Source organism: Nicotiana sylvestris, chromosome 1 (assembly GCF_000393655.2).
Source record: "Nicotiana sylvestris chromosome 1, ASM39365v2, whole genome shotgun sequence".
NCBI classification, from domain to species: Eukaryota; Viridiplantae; Streptophyta; class Magnoliopsida; order Solanales; family Solanaceae; genus Nicotiana; species Nicotiana sylvestris.
In genome coordinates, this window is record NC_091057.1 from 75,910,783 (window position 1) to 75,935,456 (window position 24,674).

Below are 24,674 nucleotides of genomic sequence, written 5' to 3' on the forward strand. Positions count from 1 at the left end.
TTCTCTCTTTTTCTCTTATTCTATTATTTATTTTTTTGTTTTATATTGTTACTTTGAGCTATATTTATTGACAATTAATTTGAATTTTTAATATTTTATACTCATCGAACACATTCGCTAAGACTAGTAAATTTAGAAAACATATACTAATAACATTGCATCTTTTGACTCGAAATTGGACGTGTCACTTGTTTAAATGGTTGTTACATGTTGTATTATATCGTATTGTTACTTTAAATACAATATTTGTTTGGATTGTTAATTAAATTTTATTGTATCATATCGTTAAATTCGTCATTATATAACGACAAAAGTGTCATTTTACGGAACGTATTTGGTGTGATCGCGTCATTACTGTATTTTTCTCTCTCATCTTGCATTTTCTTATTATTAAATAATCCTATTTTATCCATTACCTTACCTTTTTATATAATGAGTCTACCAAGTACCTTAATTTTTTTTAATAATATTACAATTTATTTTTCATATTATTGGTCCATGATATCATAAAACTATGTCAAATAATATAATTTATCCAAATTTTTTAAATATATCAAAATAATAAAATATAATACTACAGTCGAACCTTTCTATAACAATCTCATTTGTTACAGATATTTTTGGATGTTATAGCGAATTGCTGTTATAGAAAATATATATTATAATAGAATATGAGACTTGATTTCGGAAAAATTTAACTTTTATAAAGAAAAATGTTGTTATATAAGGACACACTGGAATACGCTAAATTGGGTGGATCTTTTTTTTTTGCAAAATGCCAAAAACGGAAAATTTTATTTTGTGTCTCATACAAGTGACACTATTTATATGAGGTAACTTTTTTGTCTTCCCAGTTTTAAGTTGTATGAGACAGAAAAATAAAATTCTCCCAAAAACCCTCTTATTTGCTTAGTCATCGCCTTGAATTTTGGAACGCTGTCGGGGCACAAGGAAGGAATCTCCGGCGGCCGCTATTCTCGGGGAACTCGACATTCCTCGGCTCTAAGGGGTTTTTAGGGTTTCCGATTCCGAATTTTATGATTCTACGATTCCACTGTAGGTATACGCGAATGCATAGATATGTAATGAAACATTTGCTCTGAATCGGCTTTATTCCTCGACTTACGGTTGGCACAGGCAATCATTTTTTTAATTCGGAAACCCTAGCCTACCTTTAATTTTCTCAGGTATACTCTTGAATCCACCGCGAGCTTGTTGATAATGGTTTAAAGGAGTGAACTTTGAAAAGTAATGCTGTTATCTATGTAGTTTATTTACATGTGTTTACTGTTTTTAAGTAAAAGAAGTTGCTTGTGAACAACTGACTGAAGCCTTTGAAGTTTGATCCATTGGATTAAATAAAGCCATTTTTTGGCAAAATAGTTGCTTGAAGTAAATCTTTTTTGGTCAGCTATATGTAAAGTAAAGCTTTCTTGGTTAGCTATATGTAAAGGTTTTCTAGAGCTAGAGACACATGCCACTACTCCTTCAGAGACCGAAGATGTGCGAAAAGTTTCAATCTATCTCTGTTTTCATTGTTTAGGTTAGATTGATCCAATTTGAGCCTTTATTTTGTCAATCACCAACATAAGGATGTGATGCTGCGATTATAAGGGGAAGAATGAAAATTGGATACATTGTCTGATATTTCGTAATGATCACTGTCTGGAAGTTCTTGTGGTCAATTGGCAACAACCTTAACTAAGTCAAATCTATCAGAGCAAGGAGTATTTCCTGTCGGACACATAACATATCTATGCATTTGCGTATACCTACATCTCTGTTGCCAAAACGCGCGTTAAACATTGTATTTATTCTGTCGGGCAGGGTCACTTTCATAGCTTCAAGTTGCAAGGTTCACCTTCTGACTAGAAAATTAAGGACAAGTTGGATACATTGATTTTGTGGAGATACCGTGGACTATTCTTTTATCTATGTTCTTTGCTATCGTATTCTTTCTTTTGTCCAATTATTAGCTAACTCGTTTTGTACAGAGGCATAAGTGCCCGCTTTGACTTTTTAATCTTAAGCTGCTTTTATTATTTAATCGTCAGAAAATGTGTCATTCTTCTGCTGGATGGCTAAACGAGTATTATGCATTGCTGTAAGACTGTAATTTGACAAACCTTTTCTTTCTTGGATTTTAAGCTGATATAACTTTTCTTTGGCTATCTGCACAGTTAAAACATCTAGCCACATGTCATCCAACAATGATCCAGTGGAGATTGACAGTCCTGCTGCATGTAATGGAGATACACTTAGTACCAATAAAAACGGACTTTACCTTTATCCTGTTTCTGTCAATGCTTCAGGCGAAGGTTTACCATATGCTCCTGCAGATTGGCCGAACCCAGGCGACAAATGGGCCTGGAAGGTGGGAAAACGAATTGCAGCTGCTGGCTACTTTCTTGATAGATATCTGTATCTTCCACAACGTCTTCGGGGAAAGCGAAATGCTTTCGCAAGTAGGCTTTCGGTGGAACAATACATCCGGTCTGAGTTTCCAAGCGTAGATATCAAGGAATTCTTTGCATCATTCAGTTGGAAGATTCCGTCAAAACTATTACAAGGTTGGATTTGATATGGCTTTTTGGTCATTTAGTACGTTGAATTTTCTTCTGTTTTTGGAATTAGTAAGAAACTTTTAGACATAGCTCAATGCGTCTACACCACTTTCAAGGAAAATTTACCTCATCCCAAAAAGAAAAATAACCACTTTCAAGGCAAAATTATGCAGCTCGGAGCACCTATACGAAAGTACCAATCTTAAGCTCTACCATGTGTAACTTTGTCTTGGGCTTTGTGCCATGTTTGCTGAGCTCTCTATATTGGGGAGCCTATTTATATTTTGCTAAACTTTAACAATGCCGTTACGCCAATTCTAAAATACTTGATATTCTGAAAATGTATATATCAAATTATCAATTAAGAAAGAACTTTTAATACTCCCTTCATCCTAATGTATCTGACACTATTTGACTCGACATAGAGTTCAAGAAAGAAAGAAAATATATTGAACATGCCATAGATATTTTTGTGACTATAAAATTATTTCATTAAGGGTAAAATAAGAAGTTTAAAGTTAAATTGATCTGAATATAGAAAGGTGCAATTCAAAATGGGACAGAGTGAGTATTAAATATATATATCTATACTAACAACAAATTATTCTGGAAGAAAAAGTCATTATTTCATTAGTTTTTCTTGAGAAAAATGGTGTCTAGTTCATTATCTCATTAGAAAGGGCTAAGACGATTCAATCCGACATTTCATTTCCCCCTTCATCATTTGATTTTTCGCATCTAAGAGCTGATCTTGCAAAAGGAGTACAGTGCGATAAAAAGCGATTTGTGATCAATAAAAAATGCCACCGGATTCTGTACCCATCAGTCTTGGATCCTCACCTTAGACAGTTTCATTTGGTTATGAAAGAAAGGCTTTATCCCTAGCGTTAAGGTCTCTATCAAGCACTCTTCTAAAGCTGTCTTCAAGCCCTCATATTCAACTCACCGGCGGATTTAAAAATCCTCGCGAATTTACTTGGGTTACAGGTGTGGTTCTGGCTGTATTAACCGCATCTTTTGGCGTAATACTATAAACGAGTAATACACATATAGTTCGATCGTCTCTTGACCTAGCTAATCTTCCATCAATTAAAGTTATCAAACAATCTTTTTTTTTTGTTTATGAAGTAAGATGTATCATTGAAAGGGCATCAAGAAGATGCCAGATTACAGAAGACAAAAGCATGTTAGCTCTATTATAAGAGTGTCTATGCTAGAATTAGGGAGCTAACAAAGTCCAAAAATTGTCAGCACTATTAAAGGTAAGAGAGCTCCAACTGAACAAACGAACTAAATATCTAGTTTTCAGGCGTTGGAGTTGAGATTCCATCAGAATAATTGCAGTTTCTTTCATTCCAACACACCAAAAACTTATTGTTGGGATCATTTTCCATATTCTTTTGATGACTTTGTCAACCTTTGAAAAATGCTGATATAGCCTTCCTTGATGTACTGAGGCTGACACAGAATAGGCAAAAAATGAAAAGGAAGAAATACCAGATATCAACAGCAACTGAGCAATGAAAAAACAGATTAGTTAACACTTTTTGAGCTTTGTTGGCACATGTAGCATCTGTTGACTAAGACACTGTTCCATCTGCTAAGGAGGACTGTGCATAATATGGTAAATCGAATTATTGTACCGAAATCGAAAATTTTGGTATATGTTCGGTATTTTGGTATTTGGTATGATATTTGGTTTAAGTTTTTAAAATAATTTTGTATTAGGTATGGTATTTGGTATTTTAAAAAATAATACTGAAATATCGATACCGTACCAAAATATATACTGAGTTACACATTACACATATTATTGATTAACATACTAAGTTACACAATACTTTTCTTTGGCATTCATGTTGAGGTTGGTAGTAAATCCCATGTACTTCTTTAGGAAAATGGAGGAACAAGGTAGGATGCAGATTCTGATTTTTACTTTTTTGGTTGTCAAGCAGTTTAACGTAATATTTCAATGGTTTTAGGGTGTTTTTTACTCCGTTACTCTTGTATTGTTGTTGCATATGTTGGATTAGTCCTTGTTGTATTCTCTAATTTCAACAATTAACTCTAAGTAAGTAACATGATATTTCCAATGATCAAATGTATTCCTCTATGTACCTTTTTTCTCTTAGTTGATAATTGATTGTTTTGGACAGAGATTTTATCAACAGTCAGGTGAGTAAAGCTTAGAACGTTTTCATTGAGTACTTTAATTAAAAATATTACAGTCTATGGTTGTATGCACTAGTTAATATTCAAGCCGAATAAATCGAAATTACCGGACGGAATCGAAACCTAAAGGTGAAAAGCCGAACCATACTGAATGTAGTTAGGCATGGTATTGATATATCATTTTAAGAACCGAAAATACTGAACCGAAATGACTAAGTGCCGTACCGTACAGACCGACGAACACCCTTACTGCTAAGGTTGTCTTGTGTGACAAGAAAGGGTTGCTGAAGTGGTAAGAACCCTTCACCTCCAACCTTGAGGTTGTGGGATCGAGTCACCAAGGAGCAAAATAGAGGGAGCTCCTATGAAGGGGCTAAAAAAGAGTTGTCTCGTGTTAAACAAGCTTCATTGAGGGAAGTTCATGTGAGGCAAGATACTTTAAGTGGTAATGTGGTTCTCCTGACATGTTTCCAAGGCCAGTCCTCTAGCATTCCGTTCTAAGAGAACATAAGGCTGTAACCTTCTTTGGTTGTAATCTTCGGTTCTTTGGAATTTCCCTGTATGATCCTGGTGGGTGGTTGATGTTCCGTCTTGAAATCCTTCGGTGTGGCTAGGAGAGCAAGTAAGTCATTGATTTCCAATCATGAAGATTCCTTATAAACACAGGATTCTAGATGTTTTCTATATGTTGGGTAATATTTGTATCCTAGTAGCAGGAAATATGGTATATCCTGGGTATGAATCTTTTAGTGCTGTATTACCAAGCCATATGTCTTTCTAAAAATTAAGATGTAGACCATTATCAATTGTTAAAGATGTATTCTGAAAGAAATCATTTTGAAAGTTGCTCTATGTTTCCATAGACCAATTCGATAAGGCCATCTCCAACCCTTGCTTCCATTTTCTCCTCCAAAATGCACTAAACTCCAAAATGCAGTAAATCTACTCCATCCATTACTCTATTTTTTATTCCAAAAAAGAATATTCCATTTTATATTCTTCTCTCTCTTCAATATTATATTATTATCTTTTATTTAAATTTTATTCTCTTATTTCTATTAAAGAAAATCTATCTTTTTATCTTTTTTACATATTCATTACATATAATTTAATATAAAATTATTTTATACCATAAATTTTTAAATAATATAATTCATAAGCAAATATTATAGATTAAATATATTGACGGATAATTCAAATAAAAGTGAAATAATTGAGATACAAGATTATTTAATACATATTACATTATGGTAAAATTCATATTAAATATTACATAAATATTCAACTTCCACCTCTAGTATGCTCCCATAAATGATCTATTAATGCATTACGGAGTCCAAAATGAGCATCTTTGTCCTTAAGTTTTTTGTGTCGAGCTAAAAATTGCTCAAATTGCTGATTTTCATCTACTAACATTTCTACTGTTGGAGGTGGACATTCCAAATCATTTTGAATTGGTGCATTAAGATCACATTTATCCTCTATTATCATGTTGTGCAGTATAGTACATGTAGTTATTATATCATGTAACACTTCTTTTCTCCAAACGACATACCTCCCTATTAAGTTATTATGCTATTTATTGTAGTTTCAATTTTTATGTATTTTAATTTAATATATTTTAAATTTTAATGTATTTTCATTTTTCACTTTTTCAATTTTAGCAACATCTAATATTTTATATTCGCACCTTTCAATTTTAGCAACGTCTAATATTTTATATTTGCACCATTCATTTTTTGAGATGATTATATATTTTTTGTACAATTATAACTTATAATAAAATTAACTTACAATTTTACATAAAAGTAATAAATGCACGAAAATTAATTTATCAAAATTATACGTCGAAGTTAATATGTAAAATTAATATTATAAAGATATTACATAAACATAATTAAGTATATATAAAGAGATAAATTAAAAGAGTTAAATAATAAAAATAATAATAAAATAAGTATGAATAGTAAGGGCATCTCCAACCTTTACCCCATTTTTGGTCCCCAAAATGGGAACTTACTCCAACCATTCCCCCGTTTTTCCCCCAAACTTTTTAATATTCTTCTCTCTCTTCTATATTATATTATTGTCTTTCATTTCAATTTTATTTTTTAATTTTCATTAAACAAATTCCATCTTTTATTTTCATTAATTTGTAATTTCCATTAAAACAATTCCATAAAATGTTAAATAATATAATTTGTAAGCAATTATTATAGATTAACTAATAATTCAAATAAAAGTGAAATCATTGCGATACAAGATTAATTAAATACATATTACATAACGATAAAATTCATTCGAAATACTGCATAAATATTCAACTTCAACCTCTAGTATTCTCTCATAAATGATCTATTAATGCATTACGAATTGCAAAATGAGCATCTTTGTCCTTAATTCTTCTATGTCGAGTTAAAAATTCTTGAAATCGTTGATTTTCAATTTTTATTATGCTATTTACCGTAGTTTCAATTTTTATGTATTTTAATTTAATGTATTTTCAATTGTCATGTATTTCCAATTTTAATGTATTTTCATTTAATGTATTTTCAATTTTCACTTTTCAATTCTAGCAACATCTAATATTTTATATTCGCACCTTTCAATTTTAGCAACATCTAATATTTTATATTTGCACCATTCATTTTTTGAGATGATTATATATTTTTTGTACAATTATAACTTATAATAAAATTAACTTACAATTTTACATAAAAATAATAAATGCACGAAATTAATTTATCAAATTATGCGCCAAAGGTAAGATGTAAAATTAATATTATAAATGTATTACATAAACATAATTAGGTATATATAAAGAGATAAATTAAAAGATTAAATAATAAAATATACATGAATAGTAACGGGGGAGATGAATAGTGTACCTCCATATTTGAGGGAACACGATTCATCCCCCATTTTGGGGGCAAAAATGGGGGAGGGTTGGAGCTTCATTACCCCAAAAGTTGCCCCCATTATGGGGAAATGGGGTAAGATTGGAGATGGCCTAATGGAGGAGATGAATAGTGTCACTCCATAATTGGAGTAACACCATTCATCCCCCATTTTGGAGGCAAAAATGGGGGAGCATTGGAGCTCCATTATGGCAAAAAATACTCCCATTATGGAGAAATGGGGAGGGTTGGAGATGCCCTAAGCCCCTGAACTTTTATTAGGGCACTAGGAGTTCCATATTTGGCATCTATGATCTCCTTACAGTATCCTGGTTCAGTTTGTCCATGCCTTCATAGCCATTTGAGTAACATACATCTGTTATGAAGCTTAAGGTTTCTGATTCCAGTCCCCCGGAAGATTTTGGCTGTGTGACTTTTGGCCATCTAATCCATCGGAATTTGTGAGTCTCACTATTTCCTTCCCATAAGAACCTTCTCCTTAGCATATCTTGCTGCTTAGTACCGAGCTTGGCATATGGTATAGAGTCATATAGTAAGTGGGAATTCTATCAAGGGCACTACTGATCGATGTGAGTCTGCCCCCGTTGAGAGATATTGCAATTGCCAGGTTGCAAGTCTCTTTTCCACTTTTTTAATGACCTCATTCCAAATTCTAATGGATTTAAATTTGGTTCCTAGAGGCAGTCCTAGATATGTTGGGGAGAGGGAGCATGTTTTGCATCAAAGGATTCCAACTCTTCCAGGTTTTGAACCTCTAACTAGGTAGATAACTAGGCGGATTTGAATTTGGCTCCTAGAGGCAGTCCTAGATATGTTGGGGAGAGGGAGCATGTTTTGCATCAAAGGATTCCAACTCTTCCAGGTTTTGAACTTCTAACTAGGTAGATAATGCTTTTAAGCATGTTGATGTGCAGCTGAGACAATAAAGGAAGCATTGCAGGATCTCACTGTATAAAAATTATGATGAAACTGATTAAGAGCCTCCATGATATCTGTTTTAATAGAGTCTCGTGCCTTTTGGAAAAAGGCCATAGTGTACCCATCAAAGCCTGGTGCTTTGTTAGGAGCACAGGACTTTAAGGTGGTTAGGATTTCTAATTTCTCAAAAAGAGATTCTAGCCTTCTTTTTCATCTATAGATGATAGGATAACCCCTAAGCTCTGGTGTGGGTCTCCATGAATTCCTTTCCTTGTACATCCAGGTAGTAATCCAGAATTTCTTGTTTGATCTACTCTTTAACTTCAACTAATTCCTCTCCCACCATGAGCTTGTCCTGCAATTGTTCCTCCTTTGAGAGTTAGCATGTCCTCCAAAAATACTTGTGTTTCTGTCTCCCTCTCTTAGTCATAAGCCTCTGATTTTTGTCTCCAAGAAATTTCTTCAGCTAGTGCAATCTGATGAAGTTCAAGTCTTAAATTGAAAGCTTCCAGCTTTTCATCGAGAGAGTAGCAACTTGATCCAAGAGCCTCAAATCATCAAGTGCCTAATTCCTTCCGTTTTCTAACTTTCCATATATATCTATTCTAAGTTGTTATGTCCTTCTTTAGGGATCTGAGTTTAAGTAAAGGTAAAATCTGGGGGAAGCCAATACTGTGTAAAATTGCCACCATTTCTTTACCATTTCCATAAAGCCTTTAGTTTGAGTCCACATATTTCAAATTTGAAGTATGAAGGTGTGTTTCCCGTCTTCACCTTTCGAGGATGATTGGTTTGTGATTTGAAATTACCTTGGGCATTGCTAACCACTACTTTAAATCCTTCACTCCATTCAAGTGAAATCAGAAATCTGGCAATTCTGGATGCTTGTGGGAGGTTCTTCCCTATCGACCATGTGTATTGTGCTCCGTTTAGTGAGAGATCAAGCCTAGTTCTAATATTATGTTTGAGATATTATTCATTGCACTAGTCTTTCTAGTACAACTAGTCTTTCACTTTCATAGTTGTATACGTTGAAATCTCCACAACTCACAATTACCCATTGATCAGACTATAAGCCTCTATCTGCTGCCAAGTCATTGCAAAGTTCCTTCCTTTCGTGATTGGAATGAGAACCATACACCCATGTGAAAGCCCACTTAAAATTTTCAGTTAGACTTTCAAATCTGCAAGTGATTGAGAAGTTCCTTGTCAGAGTATCAACACAGTGTTACAACCCTTTATCACTGCTGCAATAGGTTCTGTGCATTGTCAGATGTATGTTAGAGATGGCCGGGTTCTGCCATTATCGAGATTTCAGATCTCAATCCCCCAATTCTATTTCCATCTTCGCTGGAAGTTGCTTACCGGGGTTTCTAATGCATTATCGAGCCCAGACAAAATGTTTTCTATTCTTTGAATCTTCATCTGCTCCAATGTAGCCACCACACTTATCTTCGATAGCATGGAGAGGAATGCCAAATGTTTTAACCCAGAAAACTTCCGACCTACTGTCAGTAGAGATTGTACCAACTTTTGGCATCCACTACTCAGATGCAAATGTCTACCATCCAAAACCAATTCTGTACGCTGATTCCAACAACCTCATGTCTTCATGGAAACTCAAACAGAAAGTGGTTGTGATCTATTAGTATCTTTGAGTCCTGCACTCGTTTTCCATATGCTGAGGAACCATTTCAGTATGATTTTTGTATTTGGGCTACTTTAAAATGGATCATCGGAGATCGTTATCAGGCATCCGGAGTATGGGTGTGTAACATCTTCAAACTTTGTTGATGGGGCCACTGGAATAGCTAGCTAGCTTTCGATTCTTGCGACCTCTAAGTAGGTTTTTAGTGATGGAGATTGCGTATTGGTCCATGATTGTTGTGGCTTCCTAAGAACCGAAGTAATTTCTTAGCAATGTCAATCCAGCCTTTGTTGTATTCTATTCTGCCTCCAGAATGATCACCACTTGTTTCTTGTTACTCACAAATCTGCCATAGATGTTGTAATTTGATATATATACTCAGTAAAGATATGGTTGTTGTGTTCTTCCCCATCTTCCATAAAGACTTGATGCTTGCTTCATAGCGTTACAAACCCATAGTAGATTCTTTTCATCAATGCTAATTCTGCTTGTAAAACAGTTGCGTCTCTCGATGAGTGAATACCATCTAATTTGAGCATCCCTAATGTTAATAAGTTTAAAAGATTTGTCCCCTGAGATGAAAAAAGTTTGTTACCCTATAATAAAATCTAATTTAGCTGGAGTGAGGCCTTACTGGATAGAGTATCAAAAGGAGAGAGAGAAAGAAAAGGCATATTTCCCGAGTCAGAGAGGAAAGTGAAGAGAACATTTTTAACCTTCACCAACAACAAACAACAACAACAACAACCCAGTAAAATCCCACAAGTGGAGTCTGGGGAGGGTAGAGTGTACGCAGACCTTACCCTACCCCCGAAGGGGTAGAGAGGCTCTTTCCGAAAGACCCTCGGCTCGAGAAGAAGAAAAATAGACAAAGACAATAGATCAGTGACAGCAATAGAAGATAAAAAAATAGTAACAACATCGTAATGAATAGAAAAATAGATGTAAAAGCAATAACTATAAACAACAATACTATCCTAGGAAATAGTGAGGAAATTTCATAAACCACTAACAACCCACAACGAAACATCAATAGGCCAGCCCCGCCACCGGAACAACAAATAAAGGGGGAAAAAAACGCTTGACTCCCTCCTAACCTACAACCCTAATACTCGACCTCCACCCCTTCCTATCCAGAGCCATGTCCTCGGAAATCTATAGTCGCGCCATGTCCTGCCTGATCACCTAACCCCAATACTTCTTAGGTCGTCCTCTACCTCTCCTCGTACCTGCCAATGCTAACCGCTCACACCTCCTAACCGGGGCATCTACGCTTCTCCTCCGCATGTGCCCGAACCATCTAAGCCTCGCTTCCCACATCTTGTCGTCCATGGGAGCCACACCCACCTTCTCCCGAATATCTACATTCCTAATCTTATCTAGCCTAGTGTGCCCGCACATCCATCTCAACATCGTCATTTCTGCCACTTTCATCTTCTAGGTATGAGAATTCTTAGCTGCCTAACACTCAGCCCATACAACATGGCCGGTCTAACCACCGCTCTATAAAACTTGCCTTTGAGTTTCGGTGGCACTTTCTTGTCACAGTCACACATGACTCCAGATGCTAACCTCCATTTCATCCACCCCACTCCTATACAGTGTGTGACATCCTCGTCTATCTTCATCAGGGATTTAATTTTATAGTTTGGGGGAGGGGGAGGGTCAGTTATATGAATCATCTGTATTCATTTTGTTTTAGGCCCATTCATTTTTCAATGAATTCTCATAATTAGTTTATTTTTGTATTGATTGTGAAGCTACTACAATCGTCCTCCTTTATTGCCTATACTTTATCCATGGAAGTTAAAACGTAATTCAAATAAGGTACTATAAGTTGTTGGACTGAAACCACGATGAATAATAAGGTTGGTATTTATTTCTTTTTGTCACTTATACTCTCTGGAAAATTTACACACAACTTTGTTTAAATTTCAACAAAGAGACTGCTATGATCTCCCTTATGAAATGTTACTAGTATGCCTCACACACGCTAAAAGGTGGTTGAAGTGAACAAGGGATAAGAGAATCCTAGGATGAAGTCTTTCCAAGCAAGAAGGGCAAACTAATGCTCCTCCGTCCATTTTATGTGACACTACTATTTGAAGAGTCAAAAACTTTTTCCTTGACTATGGTTTTTTCCTTGTATTGCCTTTGTTTCATTTTATGTGGCAAGAGCACAGAGTTCCAAAAAGAAAAAAAAAAACTTTTGAAACTTGTAGTTCTAAACAAGCCATGACACTCCAGTTTTTTTTTTTTTTTTTTTGAGATGGTAACAGATCCAATATATTAATAAATCATCAGCACAAATTTTGTACTGGAACCAAGATTACATCAAGAAGAGCTAGGACAAAACAAGAATTAAACTTGTTCTTCTTACAAGGAGCCTAAGACTTCTATGATTGAATCCTAGTCATCTATATATTCTGCTTTACACCAAAAACTAAAAAGAAGAATGCAATTCATTTTGATCTTCTGTACAGGGCTACTTATATCTTCAAATCACCTTGCATTCCTCTCCTTCCAAATTGTCCACCAAATGGCTGCTGGGACAATTTTCCATCTATCTTTGTTAGATGTAGAGCTCCCCCCGTGTTCCAGCTAGACAAAAGTTCATAGGTTCTTCCTGGCATAGTCCATCGGATGCCCCTGATGTTAATGAACAACTCCCACAGCTGTCTTGTCACTCTACAATGTAGAAACAGATGGCTAATTGTCTCTGCATCTTGGCCACACAAATAACATCTAGAACAGATTGATAAACCTCTTTTCATGAGGTTTTCTTGAGTGAGTACTGCTTCTTTAGCCACCAACCAAGTAAAGCATGCCACTTTATATGGTATTTTGACTTTCTAGATATGCTTCCAAGGCCATAGGCTGAGTTGAGATCCTACCCGATTCAGATTTTTATAAGCTGATCCTACTGTAAACCTCCCGCTGCTATGTTTCTGCCATACTAAAGTGTCTTCCCCTTCTTGTAATCCTCTGCATTGTTCCAAAGTATTGTAAAATTCAGTTGTTGTAGGTAGTTCCCAGTCTTGTAACAATCTTCTGAATGTCAAGTTCCATCCTTCAATACCCCATAACTCCTTAACTGTTGCCCCTTGTTGCTGATTCAAAGTAAAAATATCAGGGAACAAGTTCTTCAAACTTCCAATTCCTAGCCAGTTGTCCTCCCAAAATAACGTTTTCCTTCCATCCCTCACATTAAGACTTAAGCCATGAAAAAGGTTTGGCCACAAGTTCCGGATTGATCTCCATAGACTAATTCCATAAGGGTTCTTCACCTCTTTGGTCATCCAAAACCCTTCTTTTCCATATTTTGCCTTTATCACCTTGCCCCATAGTGTTTGTTCTTCCTTAGGAAACCTCCATAATCACTTCATCAACAGACATTTGTTCTGCTTCCTAAGGTTTTTGATTCCTAATCCACCTTCTCGTTTACTAATAGAAGCATCCTTATCCTAGTAACCAAACAACCCCTTATTGACATACTTTTGTAATAACAGGAATGTTTGTTTGGTTACTAGGATAAGGATGCTTATCCCGAGAATATGAGATTGTATATCCCATGTTTGGTTATGAATATTAGCTAGTGGTGTGATAAATTTTATACTAAAATGACGGGATTAGCTATCCCATATAGAAGGTGGGATAGCTAATCCCATGGGATATCCCAGGGATATCCTTGTCTATTCTATCCCACCGGGTAACCAAACCACCCCTACGGGTAATATTGAAATGTAAAGTTAAATTCCATCCAAATATCCATCCTTTTTGGAACAGTCCCTAAAGGAGAGGGTGCCACATAAAAATGGAATAGAGGGAGTACTTTTATATAGTTCTCAAATATGTATATTTGTTTAAAATATTTTGAGGAACTGATATTTAGTTCACACTAAAATAGATACTTTGACTCTATACGGGTTATGTCATTATTTTTTGGGCGGAGTGAGTAGTTGATTACTTCTTCTCCATACCACATTTGGCGTGGCCATTTATACGTGGCAGATAATTTAACTGATTGTGTTTACTTTTCTTTTGAAATGGTAATAATTGTGTTCAGAAACAATACAAAGGTAGTGCTGGGTAGTGCTGGGTTTTATGTACAAGTGAGCCAAAAATATAGCCCCTCTTATATTCTTAGAGGGACTCCATGAAATCTAGTCAAGTTTCTGCCTCATTTGCATATACTTTTTTGCATCAAAATGGATATAACTTGATACAATCTAGCTTAATCCTCTGTACTGATTGTGTTTACTTTAAAGGCACCGTTTGATACACTTTGCAGATTTTTCAAAGGTGAAACCTAAAAAACTTGATTAATTTTGAGGAGCTTTAAGTTCACTTTGAGGATGTGCATGAAGCTACTTTTTTAAATTTCATACCATCTCTCCATTACAACTAGCTAGTAAGCTCGTAAAGATCTATTTCTTTAGCTCATCTTTGAAATTCTCATTTTGAGTGAATTTCCTCTTTGATTATAAATTTGAATGCTGTCGTCTGTCAGTGGATTGCAAATCTTTTAGTGTTTCTTGTTGTGCTTAAACGAGTTATTTGTGACATGGTTTCAAATTTGACTTCTTTGTCTGAAAATTATAGGTGGCTGGTATGCTGAGGTCACATCTTCAGGCATGAAACCTGATTCTCATTTTGGAAGCAGCAGTTGTAAGGCTGGTAACAGTGTGTGTGCCAGTTTAGTAGCAGAGAATCCTAGTCCAGAGACCATGATTTGTGACCTTTGTTGCAGTGAGCCTGGTTTTTGCCGAGATTGTTGTTGTATTCTTTGTTGTAAAACTATTAGTTCTGCTTATGGTGGGTATAGTTACATTAGGTGTGAAGCAACAGGTGTTAATGGTTACATTTGTGGACACATAGCCCATATAGACTGCGCTCTACGAGCTTATATGGCTGGGACAGTTGGAGGAAGCATCGGTTTGGATGCAGAGTATTTTTGTCGACGCTGTGATTCAAGAACTGATTTGGTCTCGCATGTCATGAAGCTTCTAAACATTTGTGGATCAATTGATTCTCGTGATGACATTGAGAAGATTTTGAGTGTTGGCATTTGCATTCTGCGTGGATCTCGAAAAACAAATGCAAAACAGTTGTTGCATCATATTAAATCGGCCATGGCAAAGGTATAGCTGACTGAGAGGTAGATGAACGGTACTCTGTTTCCAAGATTTTTATTTTTGCCTTTATGGGGTTTCCAATTGACCAGATTGACCATTATGATATCTTGTATCAGCTTCACAAGGGAACCTGCATTAGAGATGTGTTCAAAGAAGAAGAATTCATGGACACCAATGGTACCTTCTCTGCCCTTTTTAATTCTTATTTGTGTCACTTTTCCCTTTGGCTCATGTATCTATACCTGCCCGAGTTATCTGTTTATGTGGGTACATGCTTCTTGTGTTTTCACTATTGAATGTATACTATATTAAAAACACGAAAGCTTTAGCGTAATGTCGTTTGTCTTTTTTACCCCTTTAAAGTAGAGTTCACACTGAACAAAATAGTCATTTGATTGTTTCCCTAATATTTAGTACTTTGAAATCGACTAAAATTTTAGTCATTAAATTTTTTCTTATTTACACTTTGTAAGAAGTCCTAAAATTTAGAACTTTAAAATCAATAAGATTTTACTGGACTTTGACACCATATATTATTTGACTTTCCATCTATTGATTATCCTAGCATTCTTATAACTTGATTTCTTCTTGAGTAGTGCAAGTTCATACAACTCCCACGTTCAAAAAGAATTGTTGCGATCTCTATGTTCTTTATAAAAGTTTTCTGCCATCAGTATTTGTCGAGTTCGGATTATGTGATTACTAATGCATGATTAGGATAAGGGTACAAGTTTTAGCATTCTCACAAATTGAGTAAATTGTGGGTAAAGGCTTTTTAATTGTTGGTAAATTATCAGACTCTGATTTTGTAAAATTAATTTGAAATAAACGCACTTACTTAGCTAGGCCTCATGTAAAGTCGAATGACCTTTTTTACCTTTCAATCAAATACTACTCTTATAACGTTTTTGTACAATGAAGCAATTACGGGAAAAAACTAGAGGAAAAATTGCTAGAGTGGATTCGAAAAATTCTAAACATGATTAACAGTTATTATTTTCCGGCACTTGCAATTTTTTTTTTGGTAATTTTTCACTTTGTAACGCAAATACATATTTTAAGTATTATTTTATTATTTTTACAATAACAACAACAAGAACAAACCCAGTAGTTACCCACGAGTGGGGTCTGGGGAGGGTAAGATGTACGTAGCCTTACCCCTACCCCTGGAAGAAAAGGTAATTGCAACAAGTAGGAATAACATCAAGATGAAATAAGATCGAAACCAAGTATGCAGTCAAACTCTAGTTGGTAATAGCCATCTATGAATAAAAGATATCATACTAACACTAATGCTAGCGAATTGAGTAAGACAAAGAGAAACGCTGGACTACCTACGAACCTTTTACCCTAATCTTTGACCTCCACCCCCTCCTGTCTAGGGCCATGTCCTCAGTCAGCTCCAGCTGCGCCATGTCTCGCCTAATAACGTCTCCTCAAGACTTCTTAGGCCTACCTCTACCCGTCCTGTTGCCCACCAAGGCTAACCGCTCGCACCTTCTAACTGGAGCTTCTCTACTTCTCCTCTTAACATGCTCGAACCATCTCAACCTCGCCTCCCGCATCTTATCCTCCATAAGGGCCACTCCTACCTTTTCCCGAATAACTTCATTCCTAATCTTATCCAACCGGGTATGCCCACACATCCACCTCAACATCCTCATCTCAGTTGCTTTTAACTTCTGGGTATGAGAGTTCTTGACCGACCAACACTCTGCTCCATACAACATAGTCGGTCTAACTAAAACCTTGTAGAACTTACCTTTAAGTCTCAGCGGCACATTCTTATCATACAAGACACCGAAAGCGAGCCTCCACTTCATCCATTTTATTATTTTTACAAAAAATTATTTTCTTTGATATAGGGTACACGTGCAATGCGCGTACACTAAGACTGATGTATATAAATGCACGACTAGATACGTATATGCGCATGCATTACTCTCTTTGTGTTTGCCTATTTCTGTGCTTTACATTGTTTACAAATTCCAAAGACATCTTGCAACTGAAGCATAATATGAACAGAAAATTATCAACCTAGAGTCTTCTACATGTAAGCAAATTTGGCGAGCCTCCACTTCATCCATCACCAAAAGTTTCTGGTAATATGATACGATTGAGAACTGTCCATCTTTGCCCGTCTCTCATCTCCACTTATCATGCATGGCATGCAATGTATTCTGTTTGTAGAGTAATTCTACTAAACGTTGGAGTTCACCCATCTCCAAATCTCGTAGATTCCTTCCAAATGTAAGATCCCAAATCACGTCCTCCTTATGTATCCTTTGAATCTGTTGCATTGTCAATTCTTTTTGGCTAGAATTGGAAAGGCAATTCTCAAAACGTTCTCTCCTCATCGCTTGTGTCACCAAAATCTAATTCTGTTTCCATCACCCACCTTGATATAATTTGGCCGTGGAACTCTTCCCATCCGTTCATAATACTCCTCCAAAGCTTGCACCCAAATGAAAATGTGATACTTCTAGTCCTTCAAACCCCCCTCCCCCCCCCCCCAAAAAAAAATAAAAAAAATAAAAATAAATGGTACCATACTTGTTTGCTACCACCTCCTCCAAAAAGCATGTTCCTCTATCCCAAATTTCCATAACCATTTATCAAGTAAAGTTTATTGAACATCCTAAGGTCTTTCACTCCAAGTCCTCCCCACTCCCACGGTAACGTTAGTCTTTCAACTCACTAGGTGATATTTCTTGGTAAAGCTTCAGGACTCAATATTCATTAATAATCTTTAGTTGTCTCCTTTTTAAGCTGTAAACACTAAACACCTATTTATAGTCTAGGATAACTAAGCAAACAAGCCCATTAGGTTAATACCTGAAATGAGCCTTAAAACAATGAACTTCTAAATCCGGACATGGTGCGTATGGTTGAGGGCATGGTGTGCGGTCATACAACCTTCACGAATTAAATATGCGGTCCAATGAACTCCTAAATCTGTACCCTGGTGCATGCGGTTGTGGGCACAGTGTGCGGTCATCATACAACCTTCACGAATTCAGCACATCCTGAATTCTGAATTGCTGTGAGGTTGGTTTCCTATAGTGCGGTCGCACAACCTTTGCAAATTCTGCCAATCTCCAAATCCTTCCTCAAACAGACTTAGTTTTTACTTGGGACCTTCCATGGCATCCAATGCTCTCTTGGCATGATGTTTGGCAGGAACCCCTAGCCGTGCTCGTATCATTTATTGCTCTTGTGCTCCTGTTGATGAGCATGAAGTGCAATCATGCCTTAATGATGTTGGCAGTAGGTCACGTTCACTGGATTTTCTCTCTTTGGTATTTTCAGAATCCTAGGTCAGTACTTAAACTGTCTATATGCCTTTCAGAATCCTTTGTCAGTTCATTCCATGTTTGGTTTCTGATGTCATTTAGGATGTTTTAGATCCTAAAAGACGGGGGCTTCTTACGGAGCTGATTTCTAGATTCAATGCAAATATTCAGTTTTATTTCTATTTCAAATATTGAATGTCTTACCTCAGTCAGATTCAGTGATTATTTTCTTATACTAAATAAATCTATTCCTAATATTTATAACTAATATATTCATTCATATTGTTTCCTTATTAATAAATCCCGTTTCCAGTTATATTCATCATGTAGCGTACACTTGAGCGCTTCGGTGCTTGCACCAAAATGCTACCTGATTGAAGACAAAACGTCCATCCTACACCGCACCTAGCTTCAGCTTTACATGTCTTTTTAACTACACCAAGCTAGTTACTCTTTGGTTCTTCTTTATTTGCTTTTAGTCCATCTACAAATTACTCTTCTTATAGTATGTACGATGTGCATAACTCATCGTTTTGGAGTCATGAGTCGGTACCATCAAGGCTTATGAACGTCACAATGTACTGAACGAGTTTTGAGATATATGAAACATATTGTCATCTTAATTTATATGAACTCTTTTCTTTTCTTTTTTGTATCTCATGTTGATGTTTGTGTATGCTGAGATTTATCTTTTCATTGTAAAAGCATTTAGTCGACTTAGTAACTATGTTCAAGAGCTTTCGGTTCAAATCTCTCTCCTCCTTGCAAAGCTGCATTCAGTATTGAGATCTCTTTAAAGCTTCCACGTATGTAAATTTCTTTTGATGGTAGGAGGAACATCTCAGCATGACACAGGAACATGTGTGTCTACATACCATGGAGAGTCAATTCTTAGCGAAAGATCTTCACCACAAAAGATGACTTCAACTTTTGACCATCGCATCGAATCCCTTAAGCTTGAGGATGAGATTGATCAAACACTGCAGGCATTGAGGAAGTCTCAAGAATTTGAGTACAGACTTGCTGAGGAAAAGCTCTTTGCTCAAAAGAACTATATCATGAATCTATATGAACAGCTTGACAAGGAAAGATCAGATCTATCAAGCCATACATCAATGGTTGAAACAGATACCTTACTTGATGTTGTCCTGAAAAGAGTAGACCAAATAAAGCGAGAAATTTCGACACTCAAGGAAATGAAACAAGTGCAAAATGGATTTGGAAGAATTTCGAAGCAAATACTCAGGGATTACTTTGGTCTAGAAACAGAATCGTCGTAAGCAAGCTCTGCCCTTTGTATCTACAACAAATACGCCCTGGCCATGTTATGCCAAAATTTTGTTCCGAGCCTCAGTCATTTCTTTGTAACAGTTGCACTACTATTAGGCCGTGTATATTTTTTTCCAGATAGAGGACATTACTATTAGTCCATATGTTAAAATTTCCATAAAATCAGATTTATCTTGATCTTTCAAAGTTAGAGTTGATTTATGTTGGTGAGAAGATCATAAAATGAATAAGTTAACCTGATTTAACAAAATATTAATTTCTGTCAAAAGAAAGTCACTAGTCAGAAATTATATGTAAGGCAGAAACTTATAATGTATTTTGTGGGGTAAAATTTTAGCATTAGATCAATGGAAGAGCTACTACAATCCATCCTGAGGAAGAACAGATAACAGATTGTACTTGAATAAATAGGAATTACTGCTGGGCAAGGGAAAATTAATTAAGGGTAGAATTGAATAGAAGAATCCAATGTTTAGTCCTTTCTTCATCATTTTCCAACTATAAATCCTGACTTTTACCTGTCCATTTTAATAATTCAAGAGAAAAATAATTTTTTCTTGTTTTACCCTTATCGTTAATTACTCATTCCCAAATTACTTTTTAAGATTTTTGAAATGCTATTGTTATTATTGGTATTATGGTAAAAAATACTTTATTTTGTTATTTTTTAAGGGAAGTGCAACGTTCATTGCGGACAAGTAAAAATGAACGGAAGGAATATTCACTTCTTTTAAATAAAAATTTAGGCATTGGACATGAATTTCACTTGGATAAAATTGGAGACTTATGAATGAAAATCATTATTTCACTTGAAATACTCTTGAAATATTTTTTTCAATATTTCAAATACTGAAATTCAATAAATACTAATGGTCAAATCATTATCGAAATATTGGAGTTCAATATTTGCAAATAATAAAGTTCTATATGTAACGAGTCCTTAGAATGCACCTTCACGATTTTTAATACAATTGTATTATATAAACTAAGGAAAAGAACCAATACTGTCCCTGAACTATTGCCTTAGGGTCACATTTATCCTCCTTCCACCTATCGATCCAAAAATACCCTGACGTTAACTTTTTAGCTCACTATGTCCTTATGACTAATAGTCAACTCTCAAATAAAAATAATATTTATTTAATTATGACATGGCAACTTCCTATTGGCTCTGCTTAAAACCCCACCCGAGCTCCATTTAATAACCCACTCATGACCCAAACATTAACCCGCTCGAAAATTCCACAATGTTACCAAGAAAATCAAGGTCTCTTCTGGCTGTCCTTATTTGGGGTGTCACTGGTAGGATGACAATGCGTTGTTTTAATACCTTTGTGGCATATTCCATAAACTTACGAGCTTCTAGTATTTTCTGTTGAATTGATGCAAATATTGAAACTTGAATGGAGTTCTGAGAACCTAAACAAAGGCTTATGATCATGCTGCCCTTTTCCTACCAATTTGTCTTTACGCTTTAATCAAGTATGGATTTGACCTTCCGGTATAGATCCCTGAAGATGACTGTTTTATTAATTAACACCTACATCACTTTTACTTTTCTTGCTAACCTAGAGTTTCTAAAGAATGACACTTGTGTGAAGCCCGATCTTAATGCTCTAGGCGACGTTGGTTGGTACTGCATTCACGTGACCTTGTTGTTAATGGAACCAAAGAAAATATGTGGCTCAATGACTTTGTAGTTCTGTATCAAGAAAATATTGCTCCATTTTACACGATGGAAAATTCGGTTTTTGAACGTTTGTTAGCAATTGGTCTCGCACCATGTGAGCAAAAATTCAGCACACATCTTCCTTAAGAGGCTCTCATGGTAAGGAGTTCCTGAACCTGATCAGAAGTATCAAAGGGGAAGGTTGTAAACCTGAGCAGAAGTGGCCAACAATTTGTAGAAAAACACCCCAAAATGATTTTCCCGCTAATATTATGAAATTTTCCGGGCGAGTTTGTGTTTGGGTCGTGGGTGAGTTATTAAATGGATTTGAGATGGGTTTTAAGCAGGGCCAATAGGAAGTTGTCATGTCATAATTAAATAAATATTATTTTTATTTGGGATTTGACTGTTAGTCAAAAGATCATAAATGGGCCAAAATGTTAACGTCGAGGACATTTTTGGACTTATAGGCGGACGAAGGATAAATTTGACCCCGAGACATTAATTCAGGGACAATTTTGGCCCTTTTCCGCATAAACTATAATACAAATACAAATATATATCACATGTGTTTTTTTCAAAAGTTTTTAAATTGATTCGTATTTTACACTCTTCTCTTAAAAAAAAAATAATCAGGTTAAGCTGGGAATGGAGAATCAACTAAAATGGAGAGAGGGAAGACGATTTAAAAACGAGAAAACAGTAAAAAATAAAATCAAATGATAGAATATTAGTAGTATTCATACATGGAGAATAAAGTTCCCGAGACAACCATAATGTACAACAATTTATTATTAGTATTATTTTTGGAGAATAAAAATCTTATTAATGTCTCTTTTTCTTTTATTTTTTCTGGCTACTGTACAAGAACAACCCGGCCACCGCCACCCCAAACATTCTTACCGTCGGCGAAATCTACACCGCCACGATCAACTTTTGGCACCGTCACAATCAACTCACCATCCACGAACACCGCCGTGGCCAGCTCCGGTTTTGTCGTCGCCGGCAACCTGAACCTCCACGTGTCCACCTTCAGTTCTTCCAACAACAACTCGTCTTCCCCGCCGGAGAAGACGCCGGCACCGCCATCTCCCGCACCATTTCTCACCACGATCTTCGTAATCCCAGGATGAATCTCCACCGCCTGCACCCTCAGGCCGCCTCCCGCTCCGGCGCCTCCGCTCTCTCCACCATCGTCAAATTCCATCTCCGCCACGAAACGGAAGAATTCCGGCCCTTCCTCCACCGCCACGTCAGCATCGGAACGGAACGGAAGTTCTAGAACTTTCCCGAATACGTGCGGCAGTTTCCTTAGCTTCTTCGTTGGGTTTCCTTCCATTACCGCCAAAAGTTGTTCCCGCTGATCCGAACCCGACCCGGAACCGGGATAAATACCTTCACGAATAGCAATGTTTCGTTTCATGGACATAGGATGGACCCTCATGCTATGAATCTGCTGAAAAGCAAAGGCCCTATAATACCAAAAGTATCCAAACCTTGATTAAATTCACTATTTTGAGTCTGCGTAAAACTAGATTCATGTAAATTAACAATGAACAAAATATTGAGAAAACAATAAAAGATCAAACGTAGTTGTGTTTGCTATATGGGAATTTGTTGGGTTACGTAATTGTGTATGCTATATGGGTAACTAAAAAGAGAGATTCTTGGAAATGAAAAAAAAAAATGAAAGATAAAAAATGCAGATGTAATTGAATATATAAAGGGGGTATATACCTATGTATATAAAGTAATATATATTCAATTACATATTTGCCTCTGCAAGTAGGTATCGGGATTTCGAGAGGAAAAACCAGTAGGAGTAAGAGGAAGAAGAGGATTGCATGAAAAGGAAATGAAAAATGAAGGATAAAAGAGGGAGACAAAGACGCAAAGGAAGTAGGGGTGTCTTATTTTTCTTGTAATGCTTTTGTGGGTGGCAAATTTTTGCGGAGAGGTGAAATTTGCTGACTTGGTAGGAAGGATTCATTTTATAACAAAAATTAAATCCTAATTAATCTGTTGAAAATAAAAAATAAAAATAAACAATTGAAACACCGCATAATTCTTTTTTTATTTTTGGTATCAAGTAATAGAAGATACATACTCCAAATATTTACATGAAACTAATGATGGTGCAAATTGATGTCCTTTATCGCACATTAATAGGAGAATACCAACGTACCAATTTGACACAAACTCGCACCTCACTAGAAATTTAACCTGAGACCTCTTGATCTCAGCACCTTCATGTTTTAACTTAGTCAATACCATGCCAAAGTTTAATCGGCTCCGCATTGAAAGACTGGGAACAGTATAAGCTGGATACAAAATTAATTTGATATCATGGTTTATAGACACGTAAATTAATTTGCTAAAATTAACTCTGATTCTATCATTCTTGATGACCTCACACACACATATATTATCAACATGAGGCAAGGAATTTTATTTACCTAACACTTGCAAATCTAAAAATCATGTTTTCTCAAGTACTAGCCACCACCTCTCTCAAGAACAAAGCTGATGCAACCTCAAGGACCATATCCAAAGATTGAAGATAACTTAAGTCACGAGGTTTGTTGAGTCTTTGTTATTTGTTCTTCATTTGTAATCCTATACTACTTTCAAGAAGTATCTTTGTAGGACAGATTTAAACTACTATTTGGTTTAGTTTCTTGACTAGAGTTAGTCAAGGTTTGTTGCTTTGTAATAGAGTTATTACAAAGAGGCTTGCAATATAGTTATTTCAAGTAGGTGAGGGATTAAAAATTTAATTCCTAGGTTATAATAGGTTGTAATCTAAAGTTGCTCGGTTAGTGAAATTGAAATCCTACGAGTGTAGGTCGTGGTTTTTAATCTCGTGAGCCGAGAGTTTTTCACGTAAAATATTATTGTGTTATTTACTTACCGTTGTGCGTGTGCTCTGTGGGAACTGATAGAGAACCAGGTTCTCTTTACAGTCTGGTGGACTCTTAGTTTTCATCAATTGGTATCAAAGCATATTCTATCTATAAGGCTAACAATTAGAAAGGATCTACATGGATGCTCTACCAAATTTTGAAGA

At 35.9% G+C, this 24,674-nt stretch overlaps 2 protein-coding genes across 2 annotated transcripts; one reads left to right on the forward strand and one right to left on the reverse strand.

Moving 5' to 3' along the window:
* The first annotated feature begins 904 nt into the window (after positions 1 to 904).
* Positions 905 to 20,139, forward strand: LOC104232740 (uncharacterized). Its single transcript, XM_009786005.2, has 5 exons — positions 905 to 1,187; positions 2,181 to 2,570; positions 14,823 to 15,361; positions 15,472 to 15,532; positions 19,480 to 20,139. The coding sequence occupies exons 2-5, from the start codon at positions 2,198 to 2,200 to the stop codon at positions 19,926 to 19,928; spliced, it is 1,422 nt and encodes a 473-aa protein (XP_009784307.1). The 5' UTR covers positions 905 to 1,187; positions 2,181 to 2,197; the 3' UTR covers positions 19,929 to 20,139.
* Positions 20,140 to 22,317: 2,178 nt separating this feature from the next.
* On the reverse strand, positions 22,318 to 23,542 carry LOC104232739 (uncharacterized). The gene is made up of 2 exons (XM_009786004.2): positions 23,345 to 23,542; positions 22,318 to 23,079 (listed from the first exon to the last, which is right to left on the reverse strand). Exon 2 carries the CDS (start codon positions 23,049 to 23,051, stop codon positions 22,464 to 22,466), a length of 588 nt encoding a protein of 195 aa, XP_009784306.1. The 5' UTR covers positions 23,052 to 23,079; positions 23,345 to 23,542; the 3' UTR covers positions 22,318 to 22,463.
* Between the last annotated feature and the right edge of the window lie 1,132 nt (positions 23,543 to 24,674).